Source organism: Cervus canadensis, chromosome 3, assembly GCF_019320065.1.
Source record: "Cervus canadensis isolate Bull #8, Minnesota chromosome 3, ASM1932006v1, whole genome shotgun sequence".
NCBI classification, from domain to species: domain Eukaryota; kingdom Metazoa; phylum Chordata; class Mammalia; order Artiodactyla; family Cervidae; genus Cervus; species Cervus canadensis.
The window spans coordinates 37,818,299-37,835,969 of record NC_057388.1 but is presented as its reverse complement, the minus strand read 5'-3'; the positions used below and the strand labels follow the sequence as shown (position 1 = coordinate 37,835,969).

At 35.1% G+C, this 17,671-nt stretch overlaps 1 protein-coding gene and 1 non-coding gene across 3 annotated transcripts in view; both read left to right on the top strand.

The window, feature by feature from the left end:
- LOC122438253 (platelet glycoprotein 4-like) overlaps positions 1 to 17,671 on the top strand; it is a 39,610-nt gene that overhangs the window by 9,211 nt on the left and 12,728 nt on the right. For both annotated transcript variants that reach the window (XM_043462929.1, XM_043462930.1), the window contains exons 2-7: positions 550 to 707; positions 7,453 to 7,613; positions 10,674 to 10,821; positions 11,387 to 11,566; positions 14,582 to 14,673; positions 16,662 to 16,708. In XM_043462929.1, the coding sequence (XP_043318864.1) occupies positions 588 to 707; positions 7,453 to 7,613; positions 10,674 to 10,821; positions 11,387 to 11,566; positions 14,582 to 14,673; positions 16,662 to 16,708 (748 nt within the window). In that variant the 5' untranslated portion in view covers positions 550 to 587. The remainder of the gene's footprint in view (positions 1 to 549; positions 708 to 7,452; positions 7,614 to 10,673; positions 10,822 to 11,386; positions 11,567 to 14,581; positions 14,674 to 16,661; positions 16,709 to 17,671) is intronic.
- On the top strand, positions 10,023 to 10,129 carry LOC122438958. The gene has a single exon (XR_006268703.1). It is a non-coding gene; the product is annotated as a U6 spliceosomal RNA (small nuclear RNA).

Below are 17,671 nucleotides of genomic sequence, written 5' to 3'. Positions count from 1 at the left end.
ACCTCAATGTGAATCTGTTTGTTCATCCTAATATACAGTGGAAGAATCTTAGGTATTAGGCACAGGCGAGGGAAATCATAATGGATAAAAAATAAATAAATTGCCATGAAAAACTGCTTATAATTCTGTCTTTTTACATTTTGGGGAGAATCTAATTTTTCTTATTTCCTTACCTATGCAATTAATTCTTTAAAAAAACTAGATGGTTCTTCAAGTGGACAGAAATAGTAATAAAATCATCATAGTGGTATTTCTACCACAACAAAGCTAGGGAGGGAAAACCTGAGATCATAACACATTATAATTTTTATTATCCTCACAAGATTGAAAAAAAATTTTTTTTTTTTGTCTGTAGCATTCATTCTGTTGGCATTTTTATTTTCCTTTCTCAGGGCATTTTGAAGTAGGGAAATGTTGTTTATAAGCTACAAAACACATTCCATTTATCAATGTTAGGTCAACCCCATTTTGAAAAATGCTGTTGCAACCAAAACATCTCAGATGAATATGTTTTCAGATATTAAAATGATATATTCTTTGTTACAACAGGATCTACTCATTCTACTTAGAATTTCCCTGCAAGAAACATGGGCTGCAATCGAAACTGTGGGCTCATCACTGGTGCTGTCATCGGTGCAGTTGTGGCTCTGTTCGGGGGGATTCTAATGCCAGTTGGAGACATGCTTATTGAGAAGACAGTTAAAAAGGTACAAGTACTATCAAGAATATTTCTTGTCACTTTGATTCATTCCATTTTTATGCCCATTTTGCTTAGGGTGACTTTTTTGTATTTTACTTTAACTGGCAATTTTTGGCCTCCAACATAATAAACCACTGAAACTCTATGTTATAGAGAAATGGTCATAGTATGATTCATATTCTATACTAATGCACTGTCATCTTAAATCTAAATATCCAATTTTTGATTAAAAAACTATTATAGGTATGCAGGTAAGTAGAAGTAGCAGCTTTTAATTATGTTCAAACATTATGTTGATATGCTTTTTTGTACACATATATACCATTTTTATTGAAAGAAATATTCTTTAAATTCTACAGTACTTTAAAATTTTCAAAAGTTTCACATACATGATTTCATATAATTCCATAATAAACATTTTCTCCTATTTTTATGTTGCCCCAACTTCTCTCCTCACTGGTAACCACTCTGTTCTCTATATCCACGAACCTGTTTCTTTTCTGTTTTACTCATTAGTTTGCTGTATTTTTTTAGATTCCACTATAAGTACTATCACGAGCTTCCCTGGTGGCTCAGATGGTAAAGAATTTGCCTGCAATGCAGGAGACCGGGGTTTGATCCCTGGGTTGGGAAGACACCCTGGAGAAGGGAATGGCAACCCACTCTAGTATTCTTGCCTGGAAAATTCTATGGACAGAGGAGCCTTGTGGGTGACAGTCCATAGAGTTGCAAAGAGTCAGACATGAGTTGTGACAAACGCTTTTACTTTTCCTAATATTGTATAGTATTTGTTTTTCTCTGATTATTTTCACTTAGCATAATGCCATCCACATTCATCCATGTTGCTTCAATTGGCAAAATTTCATTCCTTCTCTATGTCTGAGTAATATTCCACTGTGTATATATACCAAATCTTCTTTATCCATTCATCTATTGGTGGACATGTAGGTTGCTTCCATACTTTGGCAACTGTAAATAATGCAACTATGACCATTGAGGAGCATGCATCTTTTCAAATTAGTGTTTTTGTTTTTCTTGAATACATATCCAGGGATGGAAATGCTGGGTCGTATAGAGTTCTTTATTTAGATTTTGTGGACACCTCCACCCTTGCTGAATCAATTTACATTCTCACCAACAATGTATGAGGGTTCCCTTTTCTCTACATCCTCACCAACATTTATTATTTGTGTTCATCAGAGATACTGGCCTTCAATTTCCTTTTTCTGTAATATATTTGTCTAGTTCTGGGATCAGGGTGATGCTAGCCTCATAGAATGAGTTTGGAAGTATTCCTTCCTCTGCAATTTTTTGGAATAGTATGAGAAGGATAGGTTTCAATTATTTTCTAAATGTTTAGTAGAGTTCACCTGTAAAACCATCTGATCCTCAAATTTTGTTGTGAGTTTTTAAATTACTGATTTAATTTCATTATTGGTAATTGGTCTGTTCATATTTCCTATTTCTTCCTGGCTCAGTCTTGGGAGAATGTATCTTTCTAAGAATTTTTCCATTTTTTAGTCTAGATTATCAATTTTATTGGTATGTAGTTGTTCATAGTAGTCTCTTAAGATTTTGGGCATTTCTGTGGTGTTGGTTGTAACTTCTTTTTCATTTCTGATTTTATTAATTTGGGTCATTTCTCTTTTTTTCTGATGAGTCTAGCTAAAGGCTTATCATTTTTAATTATTGTTTTCAAGAGCTAGTTTTTAGTTTCACTGGGGTTTTTTTTAGTATCGATTTCATTTATTTCTGCTCTTATCTTTATGATATCTTTCCTTCTACTATCTTTGGGTTTTGTTTATTCCTCTTTTTCTAATTCCTTTAGGAGTCTGGTTAGGTTGCTTAACTGAGATTTTTTTGTTTGTTTCCTGATGTAAACCTGTATAGCTATACATTTCTGTTAGAACTGCTTTGCTGCATCCCTTAAGTTTTGAATTGTCATGTTTTCATTTTCATTTGTCTTTGGGTGACTTTATATTTCCTCAGAGATCCATTAGTCGTTAAGAAGCATATTATTTAGCCTCCACATGGCTTGTTTTTGTGGCTCTTTTTCATGCCATTTAAGACTCCCTTTTAGAAAGATTACTGCTCAGTCTGTACTAACAAGAGGCACTCTGGTCTAGTGTGGTAGAATACACAGAACTGATGGGTGATGGGATGCACTGGGATAAAAGGATTAAATAGGGAGAGAGAGGAGTAAAAAATGCAAACTGTAAGATATCCAGTTGAGTTACTGAAGGAAATGTATTCCCTGGAAGAATAAAAGACAGAGGTTTTACAAGTAATTTGATATGAACATCAGTATGTATTTCAAAGGTCGGTGCTCAGACAGATTTTATCATTACTATAGAGATTACATATAAAACTGAACAGTAGGTTTGCTCTCTAGAGAGTCTGAACATAGAAACAAAAGGTCAGAGAAACTGGCCAACAGTAGGAGTTGGATTTCTGAATTTTATGTAAACCCAGCAGTAAAGAATCCACCTGTAATTCTGGAGACATGGGTTTGATCCCTGGGTCAGGAAGATCCCTGAAGAAGGAAATGGCTACCTTCTCCAGTATTTTTGTCTGGGAAATCCCATGCACAGAGGAGTCTGGAGGACCAGAGCCAATGGGGTCACAAGGGTTGGACATGACTTGGCAACTAAACCATCACCACCACAGTGAGCCGAGTGCCTTACCGCTGTCTCAAGGGCACTGAGTTTAATGCTGTTTATTTTACAAATATATACAAGTTTTAGTGCTGGTCAGTTTACCATTGAAAGCATTACCATTACTAGCTTCATTTAATGGACTAATATCAAATTGGAAAGTTATTATCTGCATACAAACACCATTAAAAAAAAAAAGGAAGTAGAATTAAAGTACCTAATTTTAACATATCAGAAAATCATCTCATGATGTTATCTAATTTTTAAAGTATAGATCTGGGACTCTATGATACCTTTCAATTCTAAAAGATGACACCCTGACTCTAGCATTTGAAATGGCCTAAAACAATTAATTTATATATAAATATTATATATATATGTGTGTGTGTGTGTATATATATATACATATATATATATATATACACTCTTTATTTCTAAGCAACTTTTTAAGGACTGCATGGTAGAAACTTTTTTCTAACAATATTTTATACTATGATTCATAGCAAATTTATGTGGAGATAGCAGGCTTATACAATCTTGCTAGATAAACTAAAAGTCAATGGTATGAGTTTCCATGAATGTGGAAAGCAGAAACTGTCAAAGACTTTAGAAAAAGAGAAAAATTTGCCAGTTTTTATGAAGGATAATTCATTACCTTGACATTGTTCATATCATTTGATAAATGTTTAGTGACTACTGTATAACAAAAGTAACTTTACATAATTTTTAAATTTCCCTATGATATTAATTATAGAACACAAAGAAAGGAATTAAGGATTTGTTTCTCTCAACATGAACACACATACATGTTCATAATGCATACACATATAAGAAAATTTTCTGAACACGGAAACTGCTTGCAAGTGATCGCAAACAGAATATTTTGGTACTGAGGAGAGGAGATGAAAAGTATTATCAGTATATTTCTGCTTTTTAAGAAGCTTTAATTTCACTGGATGGAGAATAAACATAAAAATGATAAAACAGCAGGGAAAGAACTGTTATAATTTTACACAGTTATTGCCACATAATTGGTTTATACAGCAATGCTAAGAACAAAGTAGTTAAAGCAATCTAAGAAAGTAAATAAGATTAGAGGTCTCCCCTCTAGGGTGGATAGGATTTGTATAATAATAGTAGTCAAAGTTTACTAGTGGAAACAACACAACACTGGAGTGGAAGATCTGATTGTCCATCTAGTTCAGTCACTCAGTCGTGTCTGTCTCTTTGGGACCTCATCAACTGTAGCACTACAGGCTTCCCTGTTCATCACCAACTCCCAGAGCTTGCTCAGACTCACTTCTATTGAGTCGGTGATGCCCTCCAACCATCTCGTCCTCTGTCATCCCCTTCTCCTCATGCCTTCAATCATTCCCAGCATCAGGGTCTTTTCCAAGGAGTCAGTTCTTCGCATCAATGGCCAAAGTATTGGAGCCTCAGCATCAGTCCTTCCAATGAATCTTCAGGACTGATTTCCCTTAGGATTGACTGGTTTGATGTCCTTGAGGTCCAAGGGACTCTCAAGAGTCTTCTCCAACACCACAGTTCAAAAGCATGAATTCTTTTGCATTCAACCTTCTTTACGGTCCAATTCTCACATCCATATATGACTACTAGAAAAACCACAGCTTTGACTAGACAGACCTTTGTTGGCAAAGTAATGTCTCTGCTTCTTAATATGTTGTCTATGTTTGTCATAGCTTTCCTTCCAAGGAGCAAGCATCATTAAATTTCATGGCTGCAGTCAACATTTGAAGCGATTTTGGAGCCCAAGAAAATAAAGTCTCTCACTGTTTCCATTGTCTCCCCATCTATTTGCCATGAAGTGATGGGATGCCCTGATCTTAGTTTCTTGAATGTTGAATTTTAAGCCAGCCTTTTCACTCTCCTCTTTCACTTTCATCAAGAAGCTCTTTAATTCCTCTTTACTTTCTGTGATAAGGGTCAGTGTTATCTGCATATCTGAGATTAATGATATTTCTCCTGGAAATCTTAATTCCAGTTTGTGCTTCATCCAGCCTGGCACTTCACATAATGTACTCTGCACAGAAGTTATATAAGCAGGGTGACAATATACAGTCTTGACGTACTCCTTTCCTTTCTCAATTTAGAACCATTCTGTTCCATGTCCGGTTCTAACTGTTGCTTCTTGACATGCACACAGATTTCTCAGGAGGCACAGAAGGTGGTCTGGCATTCTCATCTCTTTAAGGATTTTCCACAGTTTGTTGTGATCCACACAGTCAAAGGCTTTGGCATAGTCAATGAAGTAAATGTTTTTTTGGAACTCTTGCTTTTCGATGATCCAATGGATGTTGGCAATTTCATCTCTGGTGCCTCTGCCTTTCCTAAATCCAGCTTGAACATCTGGATATTCTCCGTTCATGTACTGTTGAAGCCTAGCTTGGAGAATTGAGCATTATTTTGCTAGCATGTGAGATGAGTGCAACCGTGCAGTAGTTTGAACATTTTTTGGCATTGCCTTTCTTTGGGATTGGAATGAAAATGTACCTTTTTATGACCTGTGGCCACTGCTGAGCTTTCCAAATTTGCTGGCATACTGAGTGCAGCACATTCACAGCAACTTCTTTTAGGATTTGAAATAGCTCAACTGAAATTCCATCACCTTCACTAGCTTTTTTCATAGTGGTGTTTCCTAAGGCCCACTTGATTTAGCACTCCAGGATGTCTGGCTCTAGATAATCATCGTGGTTATCTGGGTCATTAAGATATTTATTGTATAGTTTTTCTGTGTATTCTTGCCACCTCTTGTTAGTATCTTCTGCTTCTGTTAGATCCATACCATTTCTGTCCTTTATTGTGCACATCATTGCATGAAATGTTCCCTTGGTATCTCTCGTTTTCTTTAAGACATCTCTAGCCTTTTCCACTCTGTTGTTTTCCTCCATTCTTTGCATTCTCCATTATCCACTACTAAGTTGTCATACAGCATTGAATCAGACACCTGTTTTCTATATAACTCTAAAAAAATGGATGGGATTAGGTGACCCTAACTCTAACATCTGATAATTGAATGCATTCATTTCAGTTTTGTATTTCCACTTTCCCAGTTGAAAAACAATCTACAAATGAACTATTAAGGCAAAATGATTCATAGCCTTTAAAAGAAAAACATGATATGCTTATACTGTGTTTTGGCAGTAAATGTATAAGCATTAGAATGAATAAATTTTCTGTCATGCCAGGTATATTCTATCAGAATTCCTTTTCAATTCTATAACTACTTAGAAGTTCTTTTAATTAAGAACATCTAATAAGATATGTGCCTTGGGTTTACATGATAAACAACTGTTATTAGTCTTTAAGAGTCTTACAATGTGAAAATAATAATGTATATGTCCATGTACTTCCTTGAAATGGGAAGTAACAGCTAATTCTTTTTTGGGACTGATTTCAGCCTCAACATCCTCACAACACCTTTACATTTAAACAAGCCATAATACTTTTTCTATACATAATTTTGTCTTAAAAAAAAAGAAAAAAAATTTGTCTTTATTTTGGGCTTACTATAGAAATAAGATGTCAAGATACAATTGAGCATTTTTCAAGGAAAATTGGTTGTAAAACATAACAGGGTCTCACTTGCTGTAGCAGCTCCAATGTACACAATGTAAAACGATTGTGACAGCATGAAAAATGAAAATACTTCCAGTATCACTAGATTTTTCTCTCAGTTCTGTTTTGCCTCCTCAGTTCAACTTGCTGAGGGCAGAAAAGTTAATGTTCAACCCGGTAAGAACTTTTTGGAAAAGGTTTAATAAAATTTGCTTAATAAATTGTTACAAACTATTGCAGTATTGAAATAAGATCACTCTCAACCTTGCCAGTGGTTGGCCTTACAATCATCAGACATGTGTATAATATTACACACAGATTCTCTTTGTAAAAGATCAACTAAAAGAGACTGCCAACCATAATGTGTTGAAAACATTTCTGTTTCATGTGGCAGGTTGCAGAGGTTCTCATATGCAAGGTATTTGAGCTTAGTCCTTTCACTGACTAATAAAGGTTTACAACTCCCACAAGTGCCCTTATTGACTACAAAGAAGTAACCCAAACTTGTTTTCTTTTTCACAGGAATCTGTCCTTGAAGAAGGTACAATTGCTTTTAAAAACTGGGTTAAAGCAGGTGCAAACGTTTACAGACAATTTTGGATATTTGATGTGCAGAATCCAGAGGAAGTGGCAGTTAATAGCAGCAAAATTAAAGTTAAGCAAAGAGGTCCTTACACGTACAGGTGAGTCCCCCGAATACGTGGCACTCTTTCCTTGAATACATGTATTTCTGAAAAAGCTTCCACTTGACAAATGACACTGTATTGAAATGTATTTATTACTTTCTTGCCATTAACATACACTGAAATATTTGTTTCTGCCAATGTATTAATAAAACCATAATCTAAGGATTTAATGAGTATAAGAAATACAGATTTTATTATGAATTTACCAGCATCAATTAACAGATCTATATTTAAGAAGTTACTAGTGTTTTACCCTTGTGGCATTTGTTCTCAACTGTAGCAACGTCTGCAGGTCAATTCCAAGCTCCCAACCCATCCACACTGCTATATTTAAAGTAGATAACAAACAATGACCTACCATATAGCACAGGTAACTCGGCTCAATATTATGTAATAACCTACATGGGGAAGAAATTTGAAAAAAGAATAGATATGTATAGACGTGTATATATTACATATATGTCTGTGTGTGTGTACATATATAACTGAATCACTGCTGTAAAACTGAAACTAGCACATTGTTAATCAATTATACTCCTACATAAAATAAATATTAAAAAATAAAATAGAAAATTTTAAAAACAGCTCTAAAATATGCAAGCTAAATTTTAAAAAACTATTGAAAATTTAAAAACCAGAGTATTTTAAAATCCTATAACTTAAAATGTAAGTTATATGAGTGGTTCTCAAAATGTGGTTTCTGGACCAGCAACATCAACATCACCTGGGAACTAGATAGAAATGCAAATTCTCAGGCCTCACCTTAAACCAAATGTATCAGATATTCTTGGTTTTGAGCCTAGTAATGAGTTTGACAAAAATTCTGGGGATTTCAATACATACTCAAATTTGAGAATCACAGCCTTAAACTGATTTTACATAACTACAATACTTGCTAAGGATTTCTATTCAAACTATTTTCCAGGGTACTTTTATTCAGCTAGTAGTCTCATTTTGCCCAGTACTGAGACTGAATAAGCTGTACCTTTATTTTGCATGCCTTAACAGTTTAACACACTTTTGAAAAGAATCTTAGGTATCAGCACTACTGGGAAATAATTTGCCAGAAAGTTTCATCCTGTAAATTTAAAAAACTCATTCTAAGAGCTGTGAAATGACTTACCATGTTCACACAGACCTAGGAACTGGTAACTCTTAACATTTCTGTGTACATTTTCTCATATCTAAATTACAAGACTGTGACTTTTCTAACTATGAAAGTAAGAAAAGAGACTAAACTTAGCCAAGGATTAGGATTTTAGTTCCTTGACTAGGGATCAAGCCTGTGCTCCCCTGAAGTAGAATTGCTAAGTGCTAACCAAAGGACTTTCAGGGAATTCCCTGTATTCTAATTTTTAAACCAAAAATTGAGCGATTATGTTCTCTTTCTAAAAGTACATTCTAAACACAGGCCTCAGTTTAAAGGACTTTTCTCTTAGTGAGTGCCATATACTGGTACAGTGTTGTAAGTACAACTAAGTAAAATTAGAATTTGGTCACAGTTGTTTTACTGTCATCTCAATTATTATAAACACAGTAAGTATTCCTGAAAATTAGAGCACTTTAATTTTAAATGTTAATAATAGATAATCTAAGTTTAAAATACAACTATCTAAGAGAAAACAGTAATTGACTGATAATAGATTGTCCTGGATGCTGTTTCAGATTTTTATATTCTTTGCATGTCTACAGGACTCACAGAAAAGTAAATGATAAAACCTTGAAGAAATTATATTAGCATAAAATATATTTCTATCTTTTCTGAATTCTTTTTTGAGATAATGTGAAACATTAATTATTTGTTCAAAAAGTTTTTGTTGAAAACTTACCAACTACCAGGCACTGCAGTTGGGGATAAAAAACCTACCCTACATGAATTTTACATTTTTATTATACCTGATTGAAATGTGTGATTTTTTTTATTTGTTACATTTTAAACATTTTTGTCCCATGATTTTTTTTTAGTCTTTATCTTAGATAATAATAGATACCTATTTTAACCTCAAATAATAGACAATCAAATATAGGATAGAGCAATGTATACCTTATTTCATCTCAGTAAATACCTTGTAATTGCAAAAGATTTTGTTTCCATAATAACCCTTCATCACATTCCTAAAAAAGTGGTTGGTACTTTGCCTAGAGATGTTAGAGTCAGGAGCTCAGAACTAATAGGTATACACTATATGAGGAAGGGATGGAGGAAAATTGACCTGTAAAGTGGAAATTATATTCCATTAGGTATCTTTAATTTTCATTAAAATGCTGGAAATTATGAAAAAGGCGGTACAGGAAAGTCTGTTCACTATGAACAGACTATCTAATAAGGAAATGTGCTCTTACTGTCCCTTCCTTCAATTTCTCTACTGTCTCCTCCTGAACCTCAGGATAAAAAACTAAACATTTGTGCTCGCTTCGGCAGCACATATACTAAAATTGGAACGATACAGAGAAGATTAGCATGGCCCCTGCGCAAGGATGACACGCAAATTCGTGAAGCGTTCCATATTTAAAAAAAAAAAAAAAAAACATTTGAGTATGAGGTACAACCTTTTATGTTTGAGGTCTTGTTTACTTTAGTAATTTTATTTCCACCACTCTCCTTACTCTGACTCTGTAAACCAAATATATTGAAACATCTGCATGTGCAAAATTACACCATGTTCTTAATTCTTATACGTGCTATTTTCAACACTATTTTGCTTAACTACACGTCTGTTTGTCCCTCAGCCTACTTATGTGGAACTGTATCCTGTCCATTATCCCCACCATAACCACCCCTAGCCTGGGTTTGTACCTGTTCTGTGTTTTCCCACAGAATCTATGTAAATTCCTATAATAACACACATTCTTTCTTCCCTGCTATGCACAACTAAGACAGCTCTCCCCGACCTTCTCTAATTTGTAAGACTCAGCATTTGGTATATATATCTTTTTAACTTACTTGTTTAGCCTAATTTCTGAGCATCTACATACTCAAAAAAATTATTTACTGCATCAATGAATGGCATTTGTGACAATGCTTTTTCTGAATTTTTGTTTACTTCTGTTTTTCAGAGTCCGCTATCTAGCCAAGGATATTATAACCCGAGACTCTAAGACCCACACAATCTCTTTCCTACAGCCGAAAGGTGCCATCTTTGAACCCTCGCTCTCAGTTGGAACAGAGAATGACACGTTCACTGTTCTCAACCTGGCTGTAGCAGTGAGTAGACAACAAAATTATTGATTGTGTAATACTTTAGAATCCTCTGTAATTAATTTCATGATTAGAATGATCATTAGATATCATTTGCAATTTTGATGAAAATGTATTCTCATGACTTTATGAATTACAATCATTTGGAAATATGACAAGATCATGGAATAATCAACTGAATTGAGAAGACCATTTAAAGTGTATCATTTTACCAGTGCACCAGCCCTGAGCACTTGTCTCATGCATCCAACCTGGCCTGGCGATCTGTTTCACACTTGACACTACAATATTGTAAAGTAATTAGCCTCCAACTAATAAAAATAAATTAAAAAAAGAAAAAAAAAGTGTATCATTTTAAAAAGTAGAATTTAACTGAACGTCTTCTTCCTGTGGCTCACACCAAGACAGAAATGTAATAGAAACATTACACTTTTAATCTTCCAAAGATATGGCAGTAATTTTAGAGATACAATTAAAAATTTTATTAAACTTAGATGTACTATTTATCCATCTCTTGTCAAAAATCAATACTGCAACTGGTGTCTTACACAGTGCTTTTTTTTTTTTATAGGCTACACCCCATCTCTATCCAAGCACATTTGTTCAGATAATACTCAATGTATTTATCAAAAACTCAAACTCTTTTATGTTTCAAAAGAGAACTGTGAAAGAACTATTGTGGGGCTATAAGGATCCATTCTTGAGTTCGGTTCCATACTCTATTCCTACCACAGTTGGTGTGTTTTATCCTGTGAGTAACAAATTGAACATCGATATTGCTAGACTCTAACTGTATAAATATAATGGCATTGGCAATTCATAATCTTATCATTTAGTATGTTAACCCTATTTATGATCTGGGAATACATAACTGTAAGTTTTTAAAATCTCTATTCACATGAATTTAGCTTTCCTAGTTGGGAAAATTAACTTATCTGTATGAAACAAGTTAATTTTTAACAATTAAATTTAAAATTAAGAAAGCTACATTTAATCAAGTTTCTACTCCAATAAATATACAGCTGTCTAAAATTATAATGTAAGCTTCCAAGGCTTTGAGCAATCTTTCAGTTTCGACTTCCCATCTTAAAGAAATCAAGCGTAATGCCGCATTTTATTTATTTCTGTTGAATATATTCATCATGTCATTCTTCCTCCTCTAGACTTCTTGCAAATTTGTTTAAATGAATATTTAAAACTTAGCCAAAATTGAGCACAATGAGCCTGATACATCAGCAATGTTACATTTTCATAGAATTATTAATTGCTGATTAGTAATCTACTGAAGTGATGAAATGACAGTATGGAAATTAAGAAAAAAAATGTGAATTTGGTGATGAACTTAGTTGTTCCTTAATGTTTTGAGTTACAAATAGGCTAAACTGACTACTGAATTGAAATTTTGACTATGATGGTCCTTGTCACTATACAAAATAGTTATAGTCTCCAGTTCATTGTTGCTATTTTACTACAGTTTTTAGAAATACAAGGTTATATATTAAGAAAGCATTAAGAGATAATAAATTCAGTTACTAGCATTTAACTCAAATACTTTTAATTCTTTCCTTGGCTAATCCTATTTTTAATCCTGTGTATCCAATCTTTAAGTCAAGTGGGCCTTAGGAAGCACTGCTGTTAATAAAGCTAGTGGATGTGATGGATGCCAGCAGAACTATTCAAAACCCTAAAGGATGATGCCTTCAAGGTGTTGCATTCAATATGTCAGCAAATCTGGAAGACATAGCAGTGGCCAAAGGGCTGGAAAAGGTCAATCCTCATCCCAGTTCCCAAGAAGGAGCTAACTAAAGAACGTGCTAACTATCAGACTATTGCGCTCATCTCCCGTGCTAGTAAGGTCATGCTTGAAATCTTGCATGCTAGGCTTCAGCATTATGTGAACCAAGAACTTCCAGATGTCCAAGCTGGTTTAGAAAAGGAAGGGAACCAGAGATCAAATGGCCAACATTCATTGGAACCTAGAGAAAGCTAGGGAATTCCAGAAAAACATCTTCTTCTGCTTCACTGACTGTGCTCTAGCCTTTGACTGTGTGGATCACAATAAACCATGGAAAATTCTTAAACAGATGGCAATACCAGACCATCTTACCTGTCCTGAGAAACCTGGATGGGGGTCAAGAATCCACAGTTAGAACCCTGTATAGAACAACTGATGAACCGGTTCAAGATCAAAAAAGGAGTGTGATGGGGCTGTCTGCTGTCACCCTGTTTGTTTAACCTATACACTGAGCACATCATGAGAAACGCCAGGCTGGATTCCACAAGCTGGAACCAAGATAGGAGGGAGAAACATCAACAACCTTAGATATGTGGATGATACCACTCTAAATGGCAGAAAGTGAAGAGGAACTAAGACCCTTTCGATGAGGGTGAAAGAGTAAAAGAGCTGGCTTAAAACTAAATATTAAAAAAAACCAAGATCATGACATCCAGCCCCATTCCTCCATGACAATAGAAGGGGGAAAAGTGGAAGTAGTGACAGATTTCCTCTTCTTGGGCTATAAAATCAATGCAGACAATGACTGCAACCATGAAATCAGAAGGTGATTGCTTCTTGGCAGGAACGCTATGACAAACATAGACAGTGTGTAGAAAAGCAGAGACATTACTTTGCTACAAAAGTCTGTATAGTCAAGGCTATGATCTTCCCAGTAGTCATGTACAGTTGTGACAGCTGGATTGTAAAGAAGGCAGAATGCCAAAGAATTGATACCTTTGAACTATGGTGCTGGAGAAGACTCCTGTAAGTCCTTTGAACAGCAAAGAGATCAAACTAGTCAATCTTAAGGGAAATCAACCCTGAATACTCTTTGGAAGGATGGAGGCTGAAGCTGAAACTCCAATATTTTGGTCATCTGATGCAAACAGCTGACTCATTGGAAAAGTCCCTGATGCTGGGAACAGCTGAGGGCAGATGGAGAAGAGGGTATTAGAGGATGAGGTGGCTGGATGGCATCACCAATGCAATGGACATGAACTTGGGCAAACTTCGGGAGATGGTGAGGGACAAGGAGGCCTGGCGTGCTGCAGTCCAGGGGGTCACACAGGGCTGGACACAACTGGGTGACTGAACAACAACAACAATTTTATCTTTGTGTGCTTGCATGCATGCTAAGTCACTTCTGTCATGTTTGACTGTGACCCCATGGACTGTAGCCCACCAGGCTCCTCCGTTCATGGGATCCTCCAGACAAGAATACTGGAGTGGGTTGCCATTCCCTTCTCCAGGGGATCTTCCTGACCCAGGGATCAAACCTGCCTCTCTTTACATCTCCTGCATTGGCAGGCAGGTTCTTTACCACTAGTACCACCTGGGAAGCCCATCTAATCTTTAGCAACCACTGTTAAAGATCATAACATAGAGAAAATCTCTAGAAATATGACATGGTCTCATAGGATTTGTTCCCTATCCTCTCACCCCAATATAACAGGACTAGTCATCAAAATGACCTTCTGGCTTAATTACAACAGAGAGCAGTGGAGTTGGACCATGTCAGCTTCTGATATGCTTGCTTCCTTTGGCTCACCATCTAGCACTTGTTTCTAGGCACCTTTTATATCTTGTTTTTATAAAAATACTAAAAATCAGTAATTATAAAAATTTATTTGCTTATATATTTCAAATCACATAAAATAGTTGTGAACAACCAGTGCCTGAGAAATGCAAAAGTGAGTCAATTACATATTTTATAATTTGGAAAGCATGACTTGTTTTAGAAGTAATTTTTTCTTGTATGAATCTCTTCAGTACAACAACACTGCAGATGGAGTTTATAAAGTTTTCAATGGAAAAGATGACATAAGCAAAGTTGCCAGAATTGACACATACAAAGGCAAAAAGTAAGTATTCAAGCAAAGTGTGTGTGTCTGTGTGTGTGTGTGACTAGGCTACTCTAAGGCAGACAAGAAACTTATTTACCACTGGTAAGGCACAGGCACAAACCTATGGAACAGAGCTGCCTGTATCTCAGCCCTAGAAACTCCTGGTCTATCAGGCATTAACCCTTTAGTTGTGACAACTCATCACACTAGTGCATAGCTGCTGAGTATCAGCCCCACTGGAGGGCTGATCTTGATGAACAAGTTTTCTTACATAAAGAAATCTAAAGGGACTACTTCCGTCTCTGCTGCATAGCTGGTATTATCATACACCCTAAAATTACATAACTGCAAATGAAAAGGAAGAAACTCAAAATGTCAACTCATCATTTTAGCATCCAGTATATCTTACTGATGTTTTATTTTTTACTGAGCATGAAATATAAAAACTGCTCATTCCCAGGACATGACAAAGTATGTCTATAAATATGGCAGCTTAATGAATCCAGGCCAATGCTTTCATGACTTTCCCTTTCAAAATTTTCTCGAAATGATTTTATTGATAACACAGCTTTTTAAAATATTTATCAACACAAAATGGAATTATTATTTCCTGTTCTAAAACTGACATATTAAACTTGAAAAATAAAAAGCACACCTCCTGCAAAGCAGTACTAGAATGAGATGTTCATACAGCCGTGATTTCCTACTTTTCCCTAACTCCTGCCTATTTTTCATCATATGTCTAAAATAGGAAGAACTTTAATAAATATCAAGGGAGACAGAATTTTCTTTTCAAAGTTAAAATGAGTTTTAGATCAGTGATTTCCTGACAAAGAATAAAGTAATCAAAATCAAAAGAGATGAAATATTTTTATAGATTAATCATTATGTGACACTGAGTTCTTATTTAAAAAATCACATAAAACAGTTAAATACTCATGTAATCCTTTTTCTTCTAGAGAGACCATAATCACATATTCTTTTTTAATAGAAAAGTCTAATGGAGAAAAAAAGAAACACTTCTAAATGCTCATTTTAGGGGAATCACATCAGTGTTTGCATATGGAGGACAGTGAGCATTGCTTCCATTTCAATATTAGAGAGAGGTTTTGAGGAGAATTACTAAGTGCTCCTAATTAGAGTAAGAATTTCACAAGAGTTTGAGATTAGGACAAGTTAATTTAACTGACCATGGCAAGACTAAACATGGCAGGCTGAGCAGCTTATTCTGTTTAAAAAAGAAGCAAAAACATGCCTTGACATCTTACTGGATGATATGTTAGGAGTGTGAAAAACTCATTTTCCATCACCAAAAAGTGTCTGGGTGTGCAGAGAAACTATCACCACTATTGTTTTCATTGTTTCCATATATAAATATATATATATATATACACATAAAATTTATGTAGGTACCACAGTATAAATTAATAAACTTTGCCCTATTTAAATGCCAGTACACACAAGAGTTAAAAGAAGTGGAACGTATAAATTGATTATCCATGTTTCTAATTTCTATTGATCCAACATCTGCTTCTCTTTCTTTCCTCCTCCAGACTCCCTTCTTACCCTTCATACTGAGTTTATATCAGTTAACCATTTAATATCTTCATCCTATTCAGCGTGAATAAAACATACTATCAAATAATCCATTTCTCCCTCAGTGGGGATCTTTCTCCTAAAAGGTCAAAATTTTGGACAAATATTTCTCAATTTTCTTTTTGCAGAACTGTTTCTGTTCCATGTTTCTAATTAACAACATTTGGCAGTTTTTCTTTTATAATCTGGTCACTTAATGGTTTCAGGCACTTCCTCTATCTCAACAAGATGCAGACTTCAAGCAAAACATAGGCCAAATGGCTTAAAACATTTCTTAAACTTAGCATTTGTCACATCTAGGTTAATAAATAGTTGTTATTTTGTCAGACTTACTGAATCATAATAGAAAAAGTGGTGTGAGAAAGGTGCTCTTCAAATGATCATTTTCTTTTTTTCTTTTTATTCCTAAGGCATCTCTCCTATTGGCCAAGTTATTGTGGCATGATTAATGGTACAGGTAAGAGTATATGAAAGTGAAAAAGAAAGTGTTAGTCACTTAGTCCGGTCCAACTCTTTGCAACCCCATGGACGGCAACCTCTGTCCAAAGAATTCTCCAGGCAAGAATACTGGAATGGGTAACCATTCCCTTCTACAGGGGATATCCCTGACTCAGGGATTGAATCCGAGTCGCCTATGTCGCAGGCAGATTCTTTATCATCTGAGCCACCAGGGAAGTCCAAAAGAGCATATGGTTTGTGGTAAAAATCACAGTGAAACCAACTGCTTTCTCCCAAAAATCCACTTCCATATCTACAATGTTCTGGGAGTTGAGGTTATGCGTTTACATATCTCTGTATCCCTACAACGTAATTCAGAGTCTCTATTTTTCTGTAGGCTTAGTAAATGCATGTGTAATGTGATGAAATTTCTCAAAATTAGCCATCAAGGATGAGCCTTTACTTCATTCCGGGGAAACATTTGCTTTGTACACATGTAATAAATTCCTTCCTGACCACAGAAGTAAAACATTAGAGACGTTTAGAGTAGTGATTACACCTCTTGTAGATACTGTATAGATAATCATTTAAAATGGGAAGAATTAAAATATCAACATAATTACAAAAGGTAAGTTATGCCTCCAAAGACTTCAAGCTGAAGTAGAATCAGTGAACTTTCAAGCAGAGCTCTATTTTGAATAAGATGGTCAGAAAGAGAGAGAAAAGGACAACAGCAACAAAAATAAGGTTGCCTGTACCCTAACCATGAGAAATGTATGCAAAAATGAACATTCTGAATTAGAGTTAGGAAAAAGTACTATGTACTTAGATTTAGAGTATGGTTAGATCCAGTTTATTATTCTCCTTGAAGTAAAGCAAATATATGCCTACTAGTTGAAGAAGTACAATTATAAAAAGCTAGGTGAATCAAATGCCATGAAGTGAGCTTTCAGTTGCTAAGAAGCAGAAAGTGAGAGTCAGT